Below are 14,957 nucleotides of genomic sequence, written 5' to 3'. Positions count from 1 at the left end.
TTTTCAAAAGCAGGTGGAGCCAATCGGGATCGGCGCCTTGCCGGAAGCCCCGCCCACCAAGGCCATCTTAAGGCCGGGCGGGAGTGGAGTGGGGGGAAAGCGATGGATGTTGCAGCCATCTTAAGTGCGGGCACTCGCGGCTGCAGTGGCGGCAAAGGATTTTTTTTCCCGCTAGCCTTAGTGTGTCCTCGCCACAGGATCGAAAGTGCGATCCAGGCAGAGAAGTCGCGCCCGGAAACCTCAAGACGAGGTTCGCGAGTGGCGCTTCATAACAACATCCCCACTCCCCGAGAAGCCATTTCACACGCTGAAATTCACTCCGGCGGCGGCGGAGGGAGCCAGAACGACAGACCGTGCCCTTCGACAAAATGGCCGCAGCTGCGTCGCTCCGCTTGGCAACGGCGGCTGCCTCCGGCGGCGTCACTTCCGGTAGACAGAGGGGCCCGGAAGCGGCGTCCCCAGCACCGGCAGCGCCGCCTCCTCCTCCTCCTCCTCCTCCTCCACGTGCGGCGGCGGCGGCGGCGAGCGAAGCGACCCACCGGGCGAGGATGACGGGGGGCGAGTCGGCCGTGGCCCGCGGGGAGGCCACGCCCGCCGCTAGGAAGAAGGTGAGGCGCTGCTTCCTCCTCTCCCCTCCGTCCTGCGCTGGCTGGGGGGCGGGGAGGGTCCCCCGGAGGTCATCTAGTCCGACCCCCTCACCCCAAATGCACCCAGCCCGGTCTCCTCTTGGAAGCCTCCGGGGATGGAGATTTCCCCCTCCCCCGATGGGGGGGCGGCAGAGGCACAGGGGAGGGAGAGATCCCTGGAGGTCATCTAGTCCGACCCCCTCACCCCAAATGCACCCAGCCGGGTCTCCTCTTGGAAGCCTCCGGGGATGGAGATCCCCAGAGGCACAGGAGAGGGAGGGACTGCTGGAGGTCATCTAGTCCGACCCCCAATGCACTCCGCCCCCAATTCCATCCCCCCTCCTTTCCAGGCTGGGCGGCCGCAGCGCTACTGGGACAGTGAGCCTGGCCAGGCCGGAGGCGACCGGGTGGACCCTCCGAAGGGGGCCAAGAGGGCCCGTCGGCCACGGAAGGCGGAGCTGGCGGTCAAAAGGCGGATCTCGGAGGTGAGCGGAGGGGGTGGGAGGGGTTGGACTAGATGACCCCAGGGTTACTGGAGTGAAGCTGACTCTCCCCATCCTGCAGAGGGAGGACCCCTTCGCCGGAGCCTCGGAGCCCGTCCCGCCGGAGAGAGCGAGGAAGTTCCAGCGAGGAGCCCCCCAGCAGCTGGTGAGACACCCCTCACCCCCCGTGTCCCCCAACACGGCCTCCTCTGGGCCCCGTGTGTCCCCCTGACTCCGCTGTGTCCCCCCTCTTCCCCCCGCAGGAAGCCGTGTCCAGCGAGCGGCTGAAGCACCAGCTGGCCAGGCAGGAGCAGAAGGCCCGAGCGGCCGCTGGCCAGGCGGCCCGGATGGAGCTGCTGCTGCTGGAGGAGCCCGGGTGGGTCTCTCTGCCCCCCCCCCAACCCCGCTTGGCCGGGGCCCCCACTCCCCCCTGCCTTCCCAGCGAGGACCGGACCAACTGTGGCGGGCAGTTCCGCCGGCCCTGAATGCCTCCTGGCTGGGGAGGAGGAGGAGCAGCCCGGGATGCTTCAAGGAGGAGAGTCTGAGCTGGGTGGAATAGGAGAGAGGGAGAAGGGGCCTCGGAGGTCTTCTAGTCCAGCCCCCTCCATCCTCTAGAGCAGCTGGCTGGGGAATTCTGGGAGTTGCAGTCCGCCAGGTTTGAAGGGGCCACGTTCGCCAGGCGCCTCTTTAAGCCGCCGCCTCCCGTTTTTTATTTCCCCGACTCACGAAAGGGGTGAAAAAGGAGGTGGGGGCAACACTGACCCTTTCCTGATCTCCCCCTCCCCATTTGTCTCTCCCCCGCCCTCCTTGGCAGGTACCTGGAGGGGGAGGAGGGCGAAGACACCTGCACCGTCTCCCAAGCGGATATCGCGGCTGCCGTGGACCTGGCCGCCGGTGCCAAGGTGGGGAGGGGGAGGGAGGGGGTGGGGTGGCCCTCTGGAGTGGGGGAGGTCTGGGGGAGGGGGGAGCCCCCTCCGATTTCATCCTCACCCTCCTCTCTTCCCCACCCCCCTCCGCAGCGCTTTGAGCTGCGCCTGGATCGTTTTGGGCCCTACCGGCTGAGCTACACACGGAACGGCAGGTGAGCAGGCGCTGCGGGGAGTGGGGGAGGGAGGCTCCGGGGCCCTCTCCACCCCCCCACCCCCACCCATTCACCCCCGCGTTGCTGCCCCCTTCAGGCACCTTCTCCTGGGGGGCCGCCGGGGCCACGTGGCTGCCCTCGACTGGCACACCAAGGCCCTGATGTGCGAGATCAACGTCATGGAGAGCATCACCGACCTCACGTGAGTCATTGCCCCCCCCGAGGGGGGGAGGGGGTCGGAACCGAGGGGGAGCACCGTGGGCCTCCCCCACCCCCCGCATGGACCAGGTCTAGGCCCCCCTGAGGGGGAGGGGGCTGGAACCGAGGGGGAGCACCGTGGGCCTCCCCAACCCCCGCACGGCCCAGATCTAGGCCGCCCCAGGGGGGAGGGGTTGGAACCGAGGGGGGGCACCGTTTGCAGGGGGAGGGGGCATCCGGGCCCACCCTCCCGCCCGGCGGGTGTGTCCGGCAGGTGGCTGCACACGGAGACCCTCCTGGCCGTCGCCCAGCGCAAGTGGCTCTACGTCTACGACCATCAAGGGGTGGAGCTGAATTGCCTCAAGCGTTTCCACGGCGTCCAGCGGATGGAGTTCCTCCCCTACCACTTCCTGTTGGCCACAGCGGTGAGCGGCCCCTCCCCTCCCCCAGGCAGGCCTCGCCACCCCTCCATCCTCTCTCTCTCTGCATCCCCCACCCAAGGCCTCCCCCTCCCCCCCCAGGGTCTTCCTGACTTGGGCTGAGCTGGTCAGAAAAGCCCTCCCCATCCCCCAAAAAAGTCCAACCAGGACCTCTCGGGGTTGGAGGGGGAAATCCCCATGGTCATCTAGACCGACCCTCAGCCCAAGCCAGCGAGCCTTCCTTAGCCGTTTAACCAAGGCCGGCCACGGGCGGAGGGCCGTGAGGATTGGGAGCCGGGCACGGCGAGGAGGGGAGGGCACTTTTCTCCGCCCCTCCCCCAGAACCACTGTTCTTCTTCCCCTCCCCTCCAAGAGCGCAGTCGGGCTTCCTGCAGTACCTGGACATCTCGGTGGGGAAGGAGGTGTCGGCCATTTGCACCAAGGCCGGCCGGCTGGCGGTGATGGCCCAGAACCCCTCCAACGCCATCGTCCACCTGGGCCACAGCAACGGTGAGTGGGGGTGGGGGGCACATAGTGCAGGGGGGCCTCTTTTGCCCTCGCCCGGAGCGCCTCCGCCCACCCTCCCTCCCCTCCCTCCCTCCGCAGGGACGGTGACGCTCTGGAGCCCCAGCGCCAAGGCCCCGCTTGCCCGGATGCTCTGCCACCAGGGAGCCGTCAGGGCCGTGGCGGTCGAGCCCTCCGGGAGGTGAGCAGGCAGGTAGCCCGCCGGTGGGGGGTCGGGGGAGGGACACACACGGGACGACGGGACGGGGGAACGTCCACGGGCAATGCAGAACGCTTTCTTCCCCGGCAGCTACATGGCCACGTCCGGCTTGGACCACAAGCTCCACATTTACGACCTCCGGGCGTATCGGCGCCTCCACTCCTTGCTGTTGCCCTGCGGGGCTGGGCTGCTGGATTTCAGCCAGCGGGGGCTTTTGGCGGCTGCCTGCCAGGAGGTGGTACAGGTGAGCGCGGACAACGGGGACGATGTGGACAACGCGGACGACGGCTCCCACCATCACCGCCTCTGGCCCTCGTGAACCCCCCCTCTCCCCCCCACAGGTGTACAAGGACGTCTCGGTCTGCCCGCCCCAGAAGCCCTATCTGTGCCACAGGTTGCCCGGCCCCTCCCACGGCCTCCGCTTCTGCCCCTTTGAGGATGTCCTGGGCGTGGGGCACGCGCAGGGCTTTGCCAGCCTGCTGGTCCCAGGTAAGCGGGGACAGGGAGGGGTGTTGGTGGCTCTGAGAGAGAGAGAGGGGGGAGAGGCCACCCTGTTTGGGGAGGAGACCCGTACCTCTGACCGGGTTGCCTCGTAGGTGCTGGAGAGCCCAATTTCGACGCCCTGGAGAACAACCCCTACCGCAGCCGGAGGCAGAGGCAGGAGTGGGAGGTGAAGGCTTTCCTGGATAAGGTGAGCCCCCTCTTGCGTCCGCCCCGCCCCGTGCAGGTGTCCCCGGATCAGAGGGGGAGGGGGGCTCCATGGGGGGGAGGAGCCCCACTCTTTTCCCCCTCACACCGGCGCCGCCTCTTCTTGGCAGATCCCGTCGGAGCTGATCACCTTGGACCCCACCCAGCTGGGCCGGGTGGATCCCGTCTCCCTGGAGCAGCAGCGCCAGGAACGGGCGGAGAGGCTGGTACGTGCCTGGGAGGAAGAGGAAGATGGGGGGTGGGTGGGAGGAAGGCCCAGAGGCCGCCAGGAGGGTCCCAGGACGACGCCTCCATTTCCCCCTGCTTCCACCCCCCCCCCCCAAAACAGGGCTACGACCCGGAAGCCAAGGAGCCCTTCGCCCCTCGGAGGAAGCTGAAGGGCCGGGACTCGGCGGGCGGCAGGCTGAAGCGGAAGAAGAAGATGGCCGCCGAGGAACAGCGGTGAGTCTGCCTCCCCCTCCCCCCACGCCCTTCCCCCTCCCCAATTCAGCTGGGCCACAGTCGGGACGCCAAAAGTTTGCTTTTTAATGTACCGTTGGAGGAAAAGAAGATGGCGGTTCCAGATCAGCTGTGGGGCTGGTGGTCTCCTGGCTCTTCTGGGGGGTCCTTCTGCCACTCCTGGTGACGCCCCCACCCCCATTTTTGCAGGTCCTGCTCCGGAAGAGCCTGGCTTCCAAAGCCGAGACGCAGCCAGCGGCCCGCCAGCCCAAAGTCCCTCCGGCCAAGAGGTCGGCGCTGGATCGCTTCCGGAAGTAGCGGCCCAAGGCGGCCCGGAGGTGGTCTCTCCGACGGAAGGGGGTGCCCTGGACAGCTGGTCCCCTGGAACTCTGGGGGGGCAGGGGGATGTCAGGGGGGATTTATTGGGCCTGGGGTCTTAAATACAGGTTTTGTCATTTGCAGGTGTGTGTGCGTGTGATCTCTCTCTGCTCCGGGGAGAGGGAGGGGCCGGCCCCGCCCTCAAGGGTTGGGAAAGAATGGGGGGCGGGGAGGGGGTCATGAAGTTTCCTGGGGATGGGGGGACTCCCAAAAAGCCTCCCCAGGCATTGGGCCCGCAGGGAAGGGGCTCGAGGGGCCATGAAGCTTCCTTGGGACGGGGGACCCCCCCAAAAAACATCCCCAGACATTGGACCCCGCAGGGGCAGGGAGGGGGTAGAGGGGTCATGAAGCTTCCTTGGGACGGGGACCCCCCAAAAAGCCTCCCCAGGCATTGGACCCTGCAGGGGCTCGAGGGGCCATGAAGCTTCCTTGGGACGGGGGCTCAACAAGGATCCCCCAAAAAGCCTCCCTGGGAATTGGGCCCCTCAGGGGCAGGGAGGGGGTAGAGGGGTCATGAAGCTTCCTTGGGATGGGAGGACCCCCAAAAAGCCTCCCCAGACATTGGACCCCGCAGGGGCTCGAGGGAGCATGAAGCTTCATTGGGATGGGGACGGGGGCTCAACAAGAATCCCCCAAAAAACATCCCCAGACATTGGGCCCCGCAGGGGCAGGGGGGCTCGAGGGGCCATGAAACATCCTTGGGACGGGGGCTCAACAAGGACCCCCAAAAAGCCTCCCTGGGAATTGGGCCCCTCAGGGGCAGGGAGGGGGTAGAGGGGTCATGAAGCTTCCTTGGGACGGGGACCCCCAAAAAAACTTCCCGGGCTCCCTTAGGGTCTTTCCTGCCACGGGAGCCTCCCTCCCTCCCTCCCCCCAGGGCTCCGGCCTGCAGCGCCCGCCTTCCCCAGCCCCCCGTCCAGGTCCGGCCTGCGCGTTGTGCGGCTCAGCTTCTCCTCCCCGTAACCCCGTGGCGGGCCGTTCCCCCGGCTCCTTCCCTCCTTCCTCACGAGCCGGCCCTCTCCCCGGCCAGCCAAGCCAGCGCCTTGCAGCGGGCGGGTCCCAGGAAACGCTGCCAGGCGGAGCAGGGCCGCTCGGGCTCGGCCCACATAGCCACCATCCGTCCGGGCGAGACGCCGTGGACGCTGAAGAGCAGCTCCCGGTAACAACAGGCGTCGGGCGGGTAACGGGCGGAACCGGCCAGGCGGGCCGAATGCCGAGGGATCAAGCCGGCCCGGCGGGCGCAAAGGCCCACGAAGACGTCCTCCACGGGGACGAGAGGCAAATGCCGGGAGGCGGCCAGGACGGCGGAGGCGGCCCGGCCGGAGAGCACGTAGGCGGTGCCGCTGCAATAGGGCGGGAAGGCGGGCGGAGGGTAGAGCCGGGCCGGCACGTAGTGGCGGCTCCCGGGGTCGCGGTCGGGCGCCACCCGCCAGTGGAGGCGGCCCAGGTAGACGGCGGGGGTTCCGCCCGGTTCTTCCTCCTGCAACGCCCGCAGGTGCCGCGCCAGGCCCGGCAGGTTGACGAAGACGTCGTCGTCGGCCTTGAGCACGAACCGGGCGCCCGGGCAACGGGAGGCGGCCCAGCCGAGCATCGCCAGCGTTTTCAGCGTCAGGTTCCCGTAGGTGTCGGCGAAGCGGCCCTGCAGCAGGTCCCCGTGCTCGGCCGCCTCGCGCTCCAGCGCCTCTTGCACCGAAGCTTCCCGGGGAAGCCCCAAGGCGAAGACGGTGCGCACCGTCAGGCCTCCCGCCTCCCGCGCCGAGCCCCAGCTCCGACGCACCGCCGACCGACGAGCCCCGTGCTCCGGAGCGCTGGGGACCAGCACCAGCAGGCCGGGGACGGCGGCGGAGGAGGATGGGCCGCAGGCCGGCGGGGATAGCGAGAAGCTGGCCGGGAGTGGCGGCGGGAAGGCGGCGGCAGGCTCCGGGGACCCCGCCGGCAGCAGCAGCGGCAGCAGCGCCCGCGAGAGCAGCTCCTCGTAGCCGCCGCCCGCCAGGAAAGGCAGCGCCGAGAGGCCGGCCAGCACGCCCAGCAACCCCGCCAGCCGCCGGGCTGGGCGGCGCAGGCAGCGCTTCTTCGGCAGGGGAGGCCCGGCGGCCATGGCGGGAGGACCTGCAAGAGAGACGGAGAGAAAAAGAGCGTCGGCGGGTCTTCCCGGCTTCTCCCCGGCCGGGCAAACGCCGCCGCGGCCTCTTTCCCACCCGCCTTCCCGGGCCGGGCCCAACCGACCTCCGGGGGTGGGAAGCGGAGGCGGCTCGCTCGTCCAACTCCGCCCGGCTTTTGCCGGGGACGGGGGCCTGAGCGGGCCTCGCTCTCGCCTCGGCGCGTCCCCGGGCAGGCGCCGTCCGCTGCCGGCTTCCCACCCCCGGGCCGAGAGAGCTCCTCTCCCCCGCGGAGGAGGCGGCTGAGGCCGCGGGGCGGAGCGTAGCGGAGCCCGGCGGTCAGCCGAGGCCCCTGGAGGAGTTCCGGGCCAAGGCAGGCTGGAGGTGGTCAGGCCAGGCCCAGCGGCCTCGGTGCCCTTCCTGCCCCCCCCCCGGGGCTCTCCCCTCGACCAGGCGGCCTCCCCGGCTCACCCAAGCGGGGGGCTTCCCCCAGCTGGGCCCCCTCGGGGAAACTCGGCTGCCTGTTGAGCCGGATGCTCAGGGCAGCCCCATTGGGTTCCTGCTGAGTAACCATCATCCTCTCCCCACCTCCCCAGTGTGGCAGGGGCTTCTGCTCTTCCTCCTGGGGAGGCTGCTTCTTCCAGCCCACCCCACTTCCTGTGCCAGCTGAGCCCCCCACACCACCACCCGTTATGGGGGCCCATGGAAAGGCCCCTCTTGGCCCGGAGGGTCCCTCTTGCAAAGGCCGCATTCCCCCGGTCACGGAGTGGAAACCCGCGTCGGATAAACACACGTCCCTCGCACGGGATAAACACACGTCCCTCACACGGGATAAACACTCGTCCCGCAACACCGACATCTACCTCCCGTCCAGGCCTAAGAAGGAGGCCAAAGCCCTCGGTTCCTCCCTGCCCGCCAGCCCAGGCGAGCCCAGATGAAACACAATTGTGAAGTAAACAACTTGGCCCCCCCTCCCCAATCCGGGAACCGACGGACCGGCTCGCAGCACGCAGGGCCTCCCCCGAGGCCCTGCGGGAGCAACCCCAGGGACCTGGCGGGCAGGGCCAGGCCCTCCCTCCCTTGGCAGAGCAAACGGCTGAGGGCGGCGGCGGCAGCCCCTCCCCTGTGGCTCCCTTGGGCCACGGAGAGGCCTGCCAGGAAGCAGCCCAGCTCACCAAGCCCCAAGGAGGCCTCCCGTCAACCCTGAGCTGCAGCTATTTCCCTTTGTCCGTCGGTCCACGGAGATTCTCCGTCGCCCTCCGGGTCTCCCGGTTCTCCCCAAAAGGGCTGAAGTGGACTTTCGGGTTTTTTTCCCCTTTGGAGACGTTTCGCTTCTCCTCCTAGCAGCTTCTTCAGCTCTGACTGGAGGGTGGGGAAGGGAAGGATTGATACGCCTTGCAGGCAGCTGGTCATTTGCGTCGCTTCAGAGGGTCGTTGAGGCCGCTTGGAGGTTTAGCTGCGTCTTCTGAGGGTCCCTGGAGTGGTGCAAATGGGAGGTGGAGGCTTCTTGGAACGGCTGGAGTTTTAGACTGGAGATAGGTGGTGTCGCATCCCTCCCCGTCTGTTCAATTTTGACACTTCCCCCGCCCCCCAAAAAACATTATTTGCCTCAGGCTTATGAATTGCAACTAAAGGCCTTGTGCAAAGAAAGCAAATAGGAAAGGTAAGAAACCATAAATGGTAGCACAAAAGAATGGGATGAGAAAAGGCCATTCGTGATACTATCGTCGCAATATTTAACAGCATTTTAAATCCAGCGTTTTATAATCACGCGTGGGGGGTGGGGGGGGGAGGAGAGCGGTGGGGAAGTAAAGTTTGCAGTAGACATTAAGCGTCACGTATACAGTTCAAAATGCATTTCTTTTTCAAGAGATTGTGGAGCATAAGATGAAGCAACGAATGGTATATAGGGCAGGCGAGAGACGAGCTACTGTACGTTTAGAAGCTATTAAAGAAAAGTGCACGTTTTGCAGCGTAATGTGAAACAGATACCGAACTAACAAAATGTTGCCTGATGAAAAATTAAAAATCACCAGTTGCTTTTAATGGCTCTTGGTTAGCAATGGTCTACAAAAGAGATGCCACGGATGGCCTCTTGGGCCCCGGTCCAGATTGCGTCCTTTGCCCTTTAAATGCAGACGAATCTGGTCCAGATGGGTTGGTTCTCCTCTGTTGCGCCAGGCATTTGGGGAAGTGGCTGTTTCGTTTCCCCCGCGTTCAGATGTGAACGTGGCTCACTGCACGGTCCTGCCTCCTACCGTGTGGCTCAGCGTCTGTCTGGGGAGGAGGGGTTTGTCCTTGGGGTGGACCAGCTGTTTCTGCCTTTGTGTGTTTGAAGTGGGCACGAGTGTTGTGTTGGCTGGAGATTCTGCTGAGCTTTTCTGGACACGCCTGCGACCTGCAGAAGGACGACGTTGCGTCGTTTCTTGTTTCTCGTCATCCCCAAGTGGGCCTTCATCGAACCTCAAAAAAAGACCCCGCAGGAGTGTAACAGACAGGGAGGAGCACTTGGTTTGAAAGCGGGGCCCAGGAGTCCATCCGTGTCAAGCTGGAACGGCCCTCCCTCCACAGAGGGGGAGGGATACCACACCACCTGTCTCCAGTCTACAACACAGCTCCTTTCCGCCGTTCCAAGGAGGCTCCACACCCGTTGGCACCACTCCGGAGACCCCGAGGATCCAGACAAACCCCCAAGTGGCCTCAACGGCCCTCTAAAAAAGGATGCAAATGAGACCAGCTGCCTGCAACCCTTCCGTTCCCCACCCTCCAGTCAGAGCTGAAGAAGCTTCTGGGATGAGAAGCGAAAGGTCTTCAGAGGAAAACCAGAAAGCCCAGTTGCCTCTTGGAAACGCCGTACCTTTGGGGTTTTCCTTCACTGGGGTTGACTCGCGTCCATCAACGGATAGAAGCCAACTCCCAAACAGCAGCTGGGTAGACCTCCAGCTCCGTTCTTTAGCTGGGTTGTCCCAGGAAGCGGAGCCCTGCCCAGCCTGCCACCCGGGGCCGCTTCTGGGCTGTTTGGGCCCAGAGGAAGGGGCTGAGCAGCTGGGTTTTGGCCAGGGCAGGTCCCGACCGCTGGAGGGCCCAAGACGAGGGGAATCCTTCAAACAGGGAGGGGAATCCCCATTCACAAGGAGAAGTCAGCCAGGGAGCGACCAAAGGATGTCGAAACAAGATTAACCACGGATGGGATTGCCTACGCTTCCTGTGGTTGTCTTGGCGCCAAGTAACAAATCTCAGGCGGGACACTCCGGAGAATGACGGATGATGAGGGGGGCTTTTCTCTGAAGGATAAGAAAGAAAGAAATGTAGTAAAATATACTATAGCATCAAGTAGAGAGTTATTCTATAGGCACGTCTCATCTTGACGTTAGGCAGTTGTTTTATATATGTAGAAGTATTTAGCGCTCTATAGGCATTTCTTATCTTGCTGTTGTGGGAAATATTTCTTTCACCTGTTGTAAAACAAGTCATAACACATGCCTGCAATCAGTCCCACTCCTATTGAGACGCATGATCGTCCCATCAAAATCAATCCAAGTGGAACCTACTCCCTGGGAGCGTAACTCCCTACATCTGGAGCAATACACACCTTTTGAAGGATGCTGTTAGTAGCCCTCTTAAATGGTCAGTTGTGGTCGATTAACAGACAATAGGAGAAAGGATACTGAAAGATAAACAAGTGGAGATTTGTCTTTTTGCAAGAAATCTGTAAATCTAAGTGTTTTACAATGCAGTTACTCTACTTTCTTTAGAAGTAAGATTCTTACCTTAAAGGTATTTAAGAGGACTGACTTTTGGCTATGTGCTTTGTAACCTTCCTCACATCTCTAGCTTGTGTGTATGCGAGGAAAGATCTTACCCTAACCTTATTGATCAATTAAAGTTAGATTTTGTTCTTCAAAACCCCTGCTTAAGTTCATTTTTGGCACATTTTTGGCACATAATCTTAAGTTATAGCCGAACTTTACATTTTGGCACACCAACGTGGGGCTTGGAGGCGTCGTTCCTTCAAGATAGCTGCATTCAGCACCTACAGATACAGATGATCAGAGTTGGAAGGGACCTTGTAGGTCATCTAGTCCAACCCCCCCCCAAGCGGGAGACCCTACACCATTTCTGACAGATGGCAGTCCAATCTCTTCTTGAAGGTCTCAAGTGATGGAGCTCCCACAACTTCCGAGGGCAACTTCTGTTCCATGGGTTGATGGTTCTCCCTATCAGAAAGTTTCTCCTTATTTCCAGGTTGAATCTCTCCTTGTTCAGTTTCCATCCACTATTCCTTGTCGGGCCTACAGGCGCTTTAGAAAATAGCTTGACCCCCTCCTCCTCTCTGGGGCAGCCCCTCAAATATTGGAAGACTGCTATCATGTCTCCCCTGGTCCTTCTCTTCACTAGACTAGCCAAGCCCAGTTCCTGCAATCATTCATCGTATGTTTTAGTTTCCAGTCCCCTCATCCTCCTGGTTGCTCTTCTCTGCACTTTCTCTAGAGTCTCAACCTCTTTTTTATAATGTGGTGACCAAAACTGGATGCAATACTCTAGGTGTGGTCTTAATAAGTCTTTATAGAGTGGTATTAGTACCTCACTTGATCTGGATTGTATCCTTCTGTTAATACAAGTTAGGATTGCATTAGCTTTTTTGGCTGCTGCTGCACACGGCTGGCTCATGTTTAGTTGGATGTACACTGACTCCCAGATCCCCCTCACAGTGACTGCTATTGAGCCTGGTTTCACCCAGTCTATATGTGTCCTTTTGGTTTTTCTTGCCTAAGTGTAGGACTTTCCTTTTCTCTACACTGAATTTCATTTTATTAGATATGGCCCAGTGTTCTAGTCTGTCAAGATCCATCTGGATCTTCAGCCTATCTTCTTGGGTGTCAGCTATTCCTGCCAGCTTGGTATCATCTGCAGATTTTGTAAGTTTCCCTTCTATTCCCTCATCTAAGTCATTAATGAAGATATTGAGGAGTCCTGGGCCTAAGAGGGAACCTTGTGGCACCCCACTGCTTACTTCCCTCCGTGTAGACTCAGACCCATTAAGGACTACTCGTTGAGTACAGTTTGCCAGCCAGTTGCGAGTCCATCTAGTGGTGGTGCTATCTATTCCACTTTTTTCTAGCTTACTAAGAAGTAGGTTGTGGTCTACTTTATCGAATGCCTTGCTGAAATCTGAATATATTATGTCCACAGTATTTTGCTGGTCTATTAATTTAGTCCCTGTGTTGAAGAATAACATAAGATTGGTTTGGCATGAAATGTTCTTAACAAACCCGTGCTGACTGCTAGTTATTACTTTTCTTGTTTCTAGATGTTGGCAGATCTGTTTTTTTATTATCTTTTCCACTATCTTCCCGGGTATTGATGTTAGGCTGATTGGTTTATAGTTTCCTGGGTCTGTTTTTGTTTTTCCTTTTTTGAAGATGGGAAACACCTCAGCTCTTTTCCAGTCCTCTGGTAGTTCCCCGGTGCTCCAGGATTTTTGAAAGATATGGTGCGGTGGTTCTGAGATGACCTCTGCCAGCTCCTTTAAAACTCTGGGATGTGATCCATCAGGCCCCGGTGATTTGTGTTCATCAAGATCAGACAGGTGTTCTCACAAGCTGAACCCCTTTGAGGCTCGGCAGGCCTTCACAACGGTGGACAGAAGAAACCGGCGAGGACCAGTGACGAAGTCAAGAGCGTTCCCGGTTAAATTTGAACCGGTGACTTCGACCTGGTCATACATTGGCAAATTCTGCTTCCATCCGAACCTGAAGGGCCAAAAGAGGCTTGAACCGGGGAATGGGGAAGATTGCGATCTCCTAGGTGAGTAGAGAAATTTTTTTTAGAGGGGGAAGAGAAGAGGAGGGGAGTGTTGCCTTGTGTGCGCCTGAATGAAAGCAGGAAATTCCTTCTAGAGGTTTGCCTGTGACCTGAGTGCGGAGATCCAATTTGCGTTTCAGCCAGAGCGGATCACTTTGAAAGGAGTGTGACTGGTGGAATAAAATAAAAGTTTGAGGTTTTGGGGTGGGGAGGCCTGACTCAAACTCAGCGCCTGAGAGGAAGAGCCGAGAAATTCCTGAGAGAAAGAGGAAGAGTTGGTCAGAGCCCGAGCAAATCCCCCCACGGAGAGATCCCTTTAAGAAGCTTGAAAAGATCGGAGAAAGCCCTGAGGATAAATCATAGAAGGGTGAGCCCTGCCACCCTCCGAGCTAACTCCAGGCCCGAGAAACTTCTTTGGGAGAGATTCCCTAGGAAGAGTTTTGCTCAGACTCCGAATCTACAAGCCTGAAACATCCCATCGGAAAAAAACGGCAGCCGTACCGGTAGCCTGTTTGGAACGAAGAAACCGTAATCCCCTCTGAACTGTGTATTAGCTCATTGGGACACCTTAAAACCTATTGTAACAATCTTAAGTTTTAAAGAAAAGAAAAAGTAAACACTAAGACAAGTTAAAAAAAAAAATACTTAGAGGTTGGGAAGCCCCTGTGTACAATAAGGTGATTCAGATGTTGGGTCTGACCGAAAAAGATATGGTTAATTTCTGCTGTTACGCGTGGTAGGAAGAAGGAGTAGTCTTTGCTAAATATTTTTCTGAAGGTAAGGCACATTGTTTACTAACTTCAAGACACACTTTTCCCTGGAAATTCTCCCCTCGCCCCTCCACAAAAGATGTTGAAGCGGGGGACCGAGCCATATTTGCAGCAGAGGGTGAAGATCCACTGGGCTGGTGAAGTTCCTCATATTTTCTAAGTCAAAGGAAAGGGGGGAACCTTACAAAACTCTTCGCTTCGTGCTTCTTAACCACCAAGCGATTGAGCTTCCCTACTAGCGTTGGAAAGAAAAGGACGCCTTTCCCTTTAAGGAGAGTTGAAAAGCACAGCCCTTTGGGAATTTCAAATTTCCCTGCTGGGAGATTTACTGCAAAATGATCGGAGGTCACCTGCCGTTGAAAGCTGGAATCGGTTTATTGTTAATAGAAAGGCAGGTTAAAAATAATAATAATAATAATAATATTTTTCTTTTTAAAAAGAGAGGTCAGGGTGACGTTCCTGAAGCTAACCTCCTGAATTGTAAGTCAGACTCCTTGTTTTACCTTCAAGTCTTTTGATTGGCTTGCGTGTGTGATTTTTTTATTTTTATTTTTATGGTGTCTAAATCCTGTCTCTTGAGATTGGGTTCTTCTGCCCTGGGATCTGGGCAGAAGGCAAGTAATCGTTTGATAGTCCAATCTCTGTTCTTTTCCTAGCTCTTTGTTGCTGCTTGTTCCCTATAATTAATCCGGTTGCATTTTGTTTGCTTTCGCTGTTTTTCACAAGTTTTATATTTGCCGTCTATTTGATTTCTAAGGTGGGGGCCGGGCGGTCTTAGCTAACTTGTAGGCTTTTTCCCTCTCTATCCCAGGTGTGTTTGAATGTTCCTTTGTTGTGGAAATAGACTGGCTTCAGCTTTTAAACCTCGTTGGTTTCTTCAGCCTTCATTTCTCCTTGGGAATTTTCCTGCCCCTTTTAAATATATATATATTTTATATATATTTAAAATAAATATATATTTTTTTTTAATCTTCTCTTTTCCTGGTTAGTTAATAGTATTTCCATTTTAAGTGTTTTTTTTTTCTATTAATGAATTGTAATTATGAAAATATCAGCCGTTCTTTTATATACACGGTGCAACATCTTTTTTTACAGACTGTCATTTTCAAACCCACTTTCATCTCCGTCTTCATTCTTGTCGGGTGAAACTTGTTCCTCTTCCATAACGTCTTTTCAACGCTAGCTAGCTACAATGTCAGGGACGCTTAAAAGTAACTGAATATTACGGA

General features: G+C 58.7%; 2 protein-coding genes across 2 annotated transcripts; one reads left to right on the top strand and one right to left on the bottom strand.

Moving 5' to 3' along the window:
* Positions 1-83: 83 nt before the first annotated feature.
* Positions 84-5,068, top strand: WDR46 (WD repeat domain 46). The gene is made up of 16 exons (XM_087923259.1): positions 84-608; positions 977-1,111; positions 1,191-1,274; positions 1,372-1,484; positions 1,923-2,010; positions 2,128-2,189; positions 2,287-2,391; positions 2,662-2,812; positions 3,187-3,316; positions 3,413-3,512; positions 3,621-3,774; positions 3,872-4,019; positions 4,127-4,221; positions 4,349-4,444; positions 4,567-4,680; positions 4,887-5,068. The coding sequence occupies exons 1-16, from the start codon at positions 369-371 to the stop codon at positions 4,992-4,994; spliced, it is 1,923 nt and encodes a 640-aa protein (XP_087779385.1). The 5' UTR covers positions 84-368; the 3' UTR covers positions 4,995-5,068.
* A 901-nt stretch (positions 5,069-5,969) lies between these two features.
* On the bottom strand, positions 5,970-7,183 carry LOC113452891 (beta-1,3-galactosyltransferase 4-like). Its single transcript, XM_026724385.2, has one exon. The coding sequence runs from the start codon at positions 7,150-7,152 to the stop codon at positions 6,058-6,060; it is 1,095 nt and encodes a 364-aa protein (XP_026580170.2). The 5' UTR covers positions 7,153-7,183; the 3' UTR covers positions 5,970-6,057.
* Between the last annotated feature and the right edge of the window lie 7,774 nt (positions 7,184-14,957).

This window comes from Pseudonaja textilis, chromosome 2 (genome assembly GCF_049901715.1).
Source record: "Pseudonaja textilis isolate UNSWEBS1 chromosome 2, rPseTex1.2, whole genome shotgun sequence".
Taxonomy (NCBI): domain Eukaryota; kingdom Metazoa; phylum Chordata; class Lepidosauria; order Squamata; family Elapidae; genus Pseudonaja; species Pseudonaja textilis.
The sequence above is the reverse complement of the archived record's forward strand: the minus strand, read 5'-3'. Positions and strand labels throughout refer to the sequence as shown.

What these genes read in the sequence shown, in the direction of transcription:
- WDR46 (XM_087923259.1), top strand. Translation starts at nt 369, where the DNA reads ATGGCCGCAGCTGCGTCGCTCCGCTTGGCAACGGCGGCTGCCTCCGGC. An exon ending in CCACCTGGGCCACAGCAACG is followed by an intron (nt 3,317 to 3,412) that starts GTGAGTGGGGGT and finishes CTCCCTCCGCAG; the next exon opens with GGACGGTGACGCTCTGGAGC. An exon ending in GCGGTCGAGCCCTCCGGGAG is followed by an intron (nt 3,513 to 3,620) that starts GTGAGCAGGCAG and finishes CTTCCCCGGCAG; the next exon opens with CTACATGGCCACGTCCGGCT.
- LOC113452891 (XM_026724385.2), bottom strand. Translation starts at nt 7,152, where the DNA reads ATGGCCGCCGGGCCTCCCCTGCCGAAGAAGCGCTGCCTGCGCCGCCCA.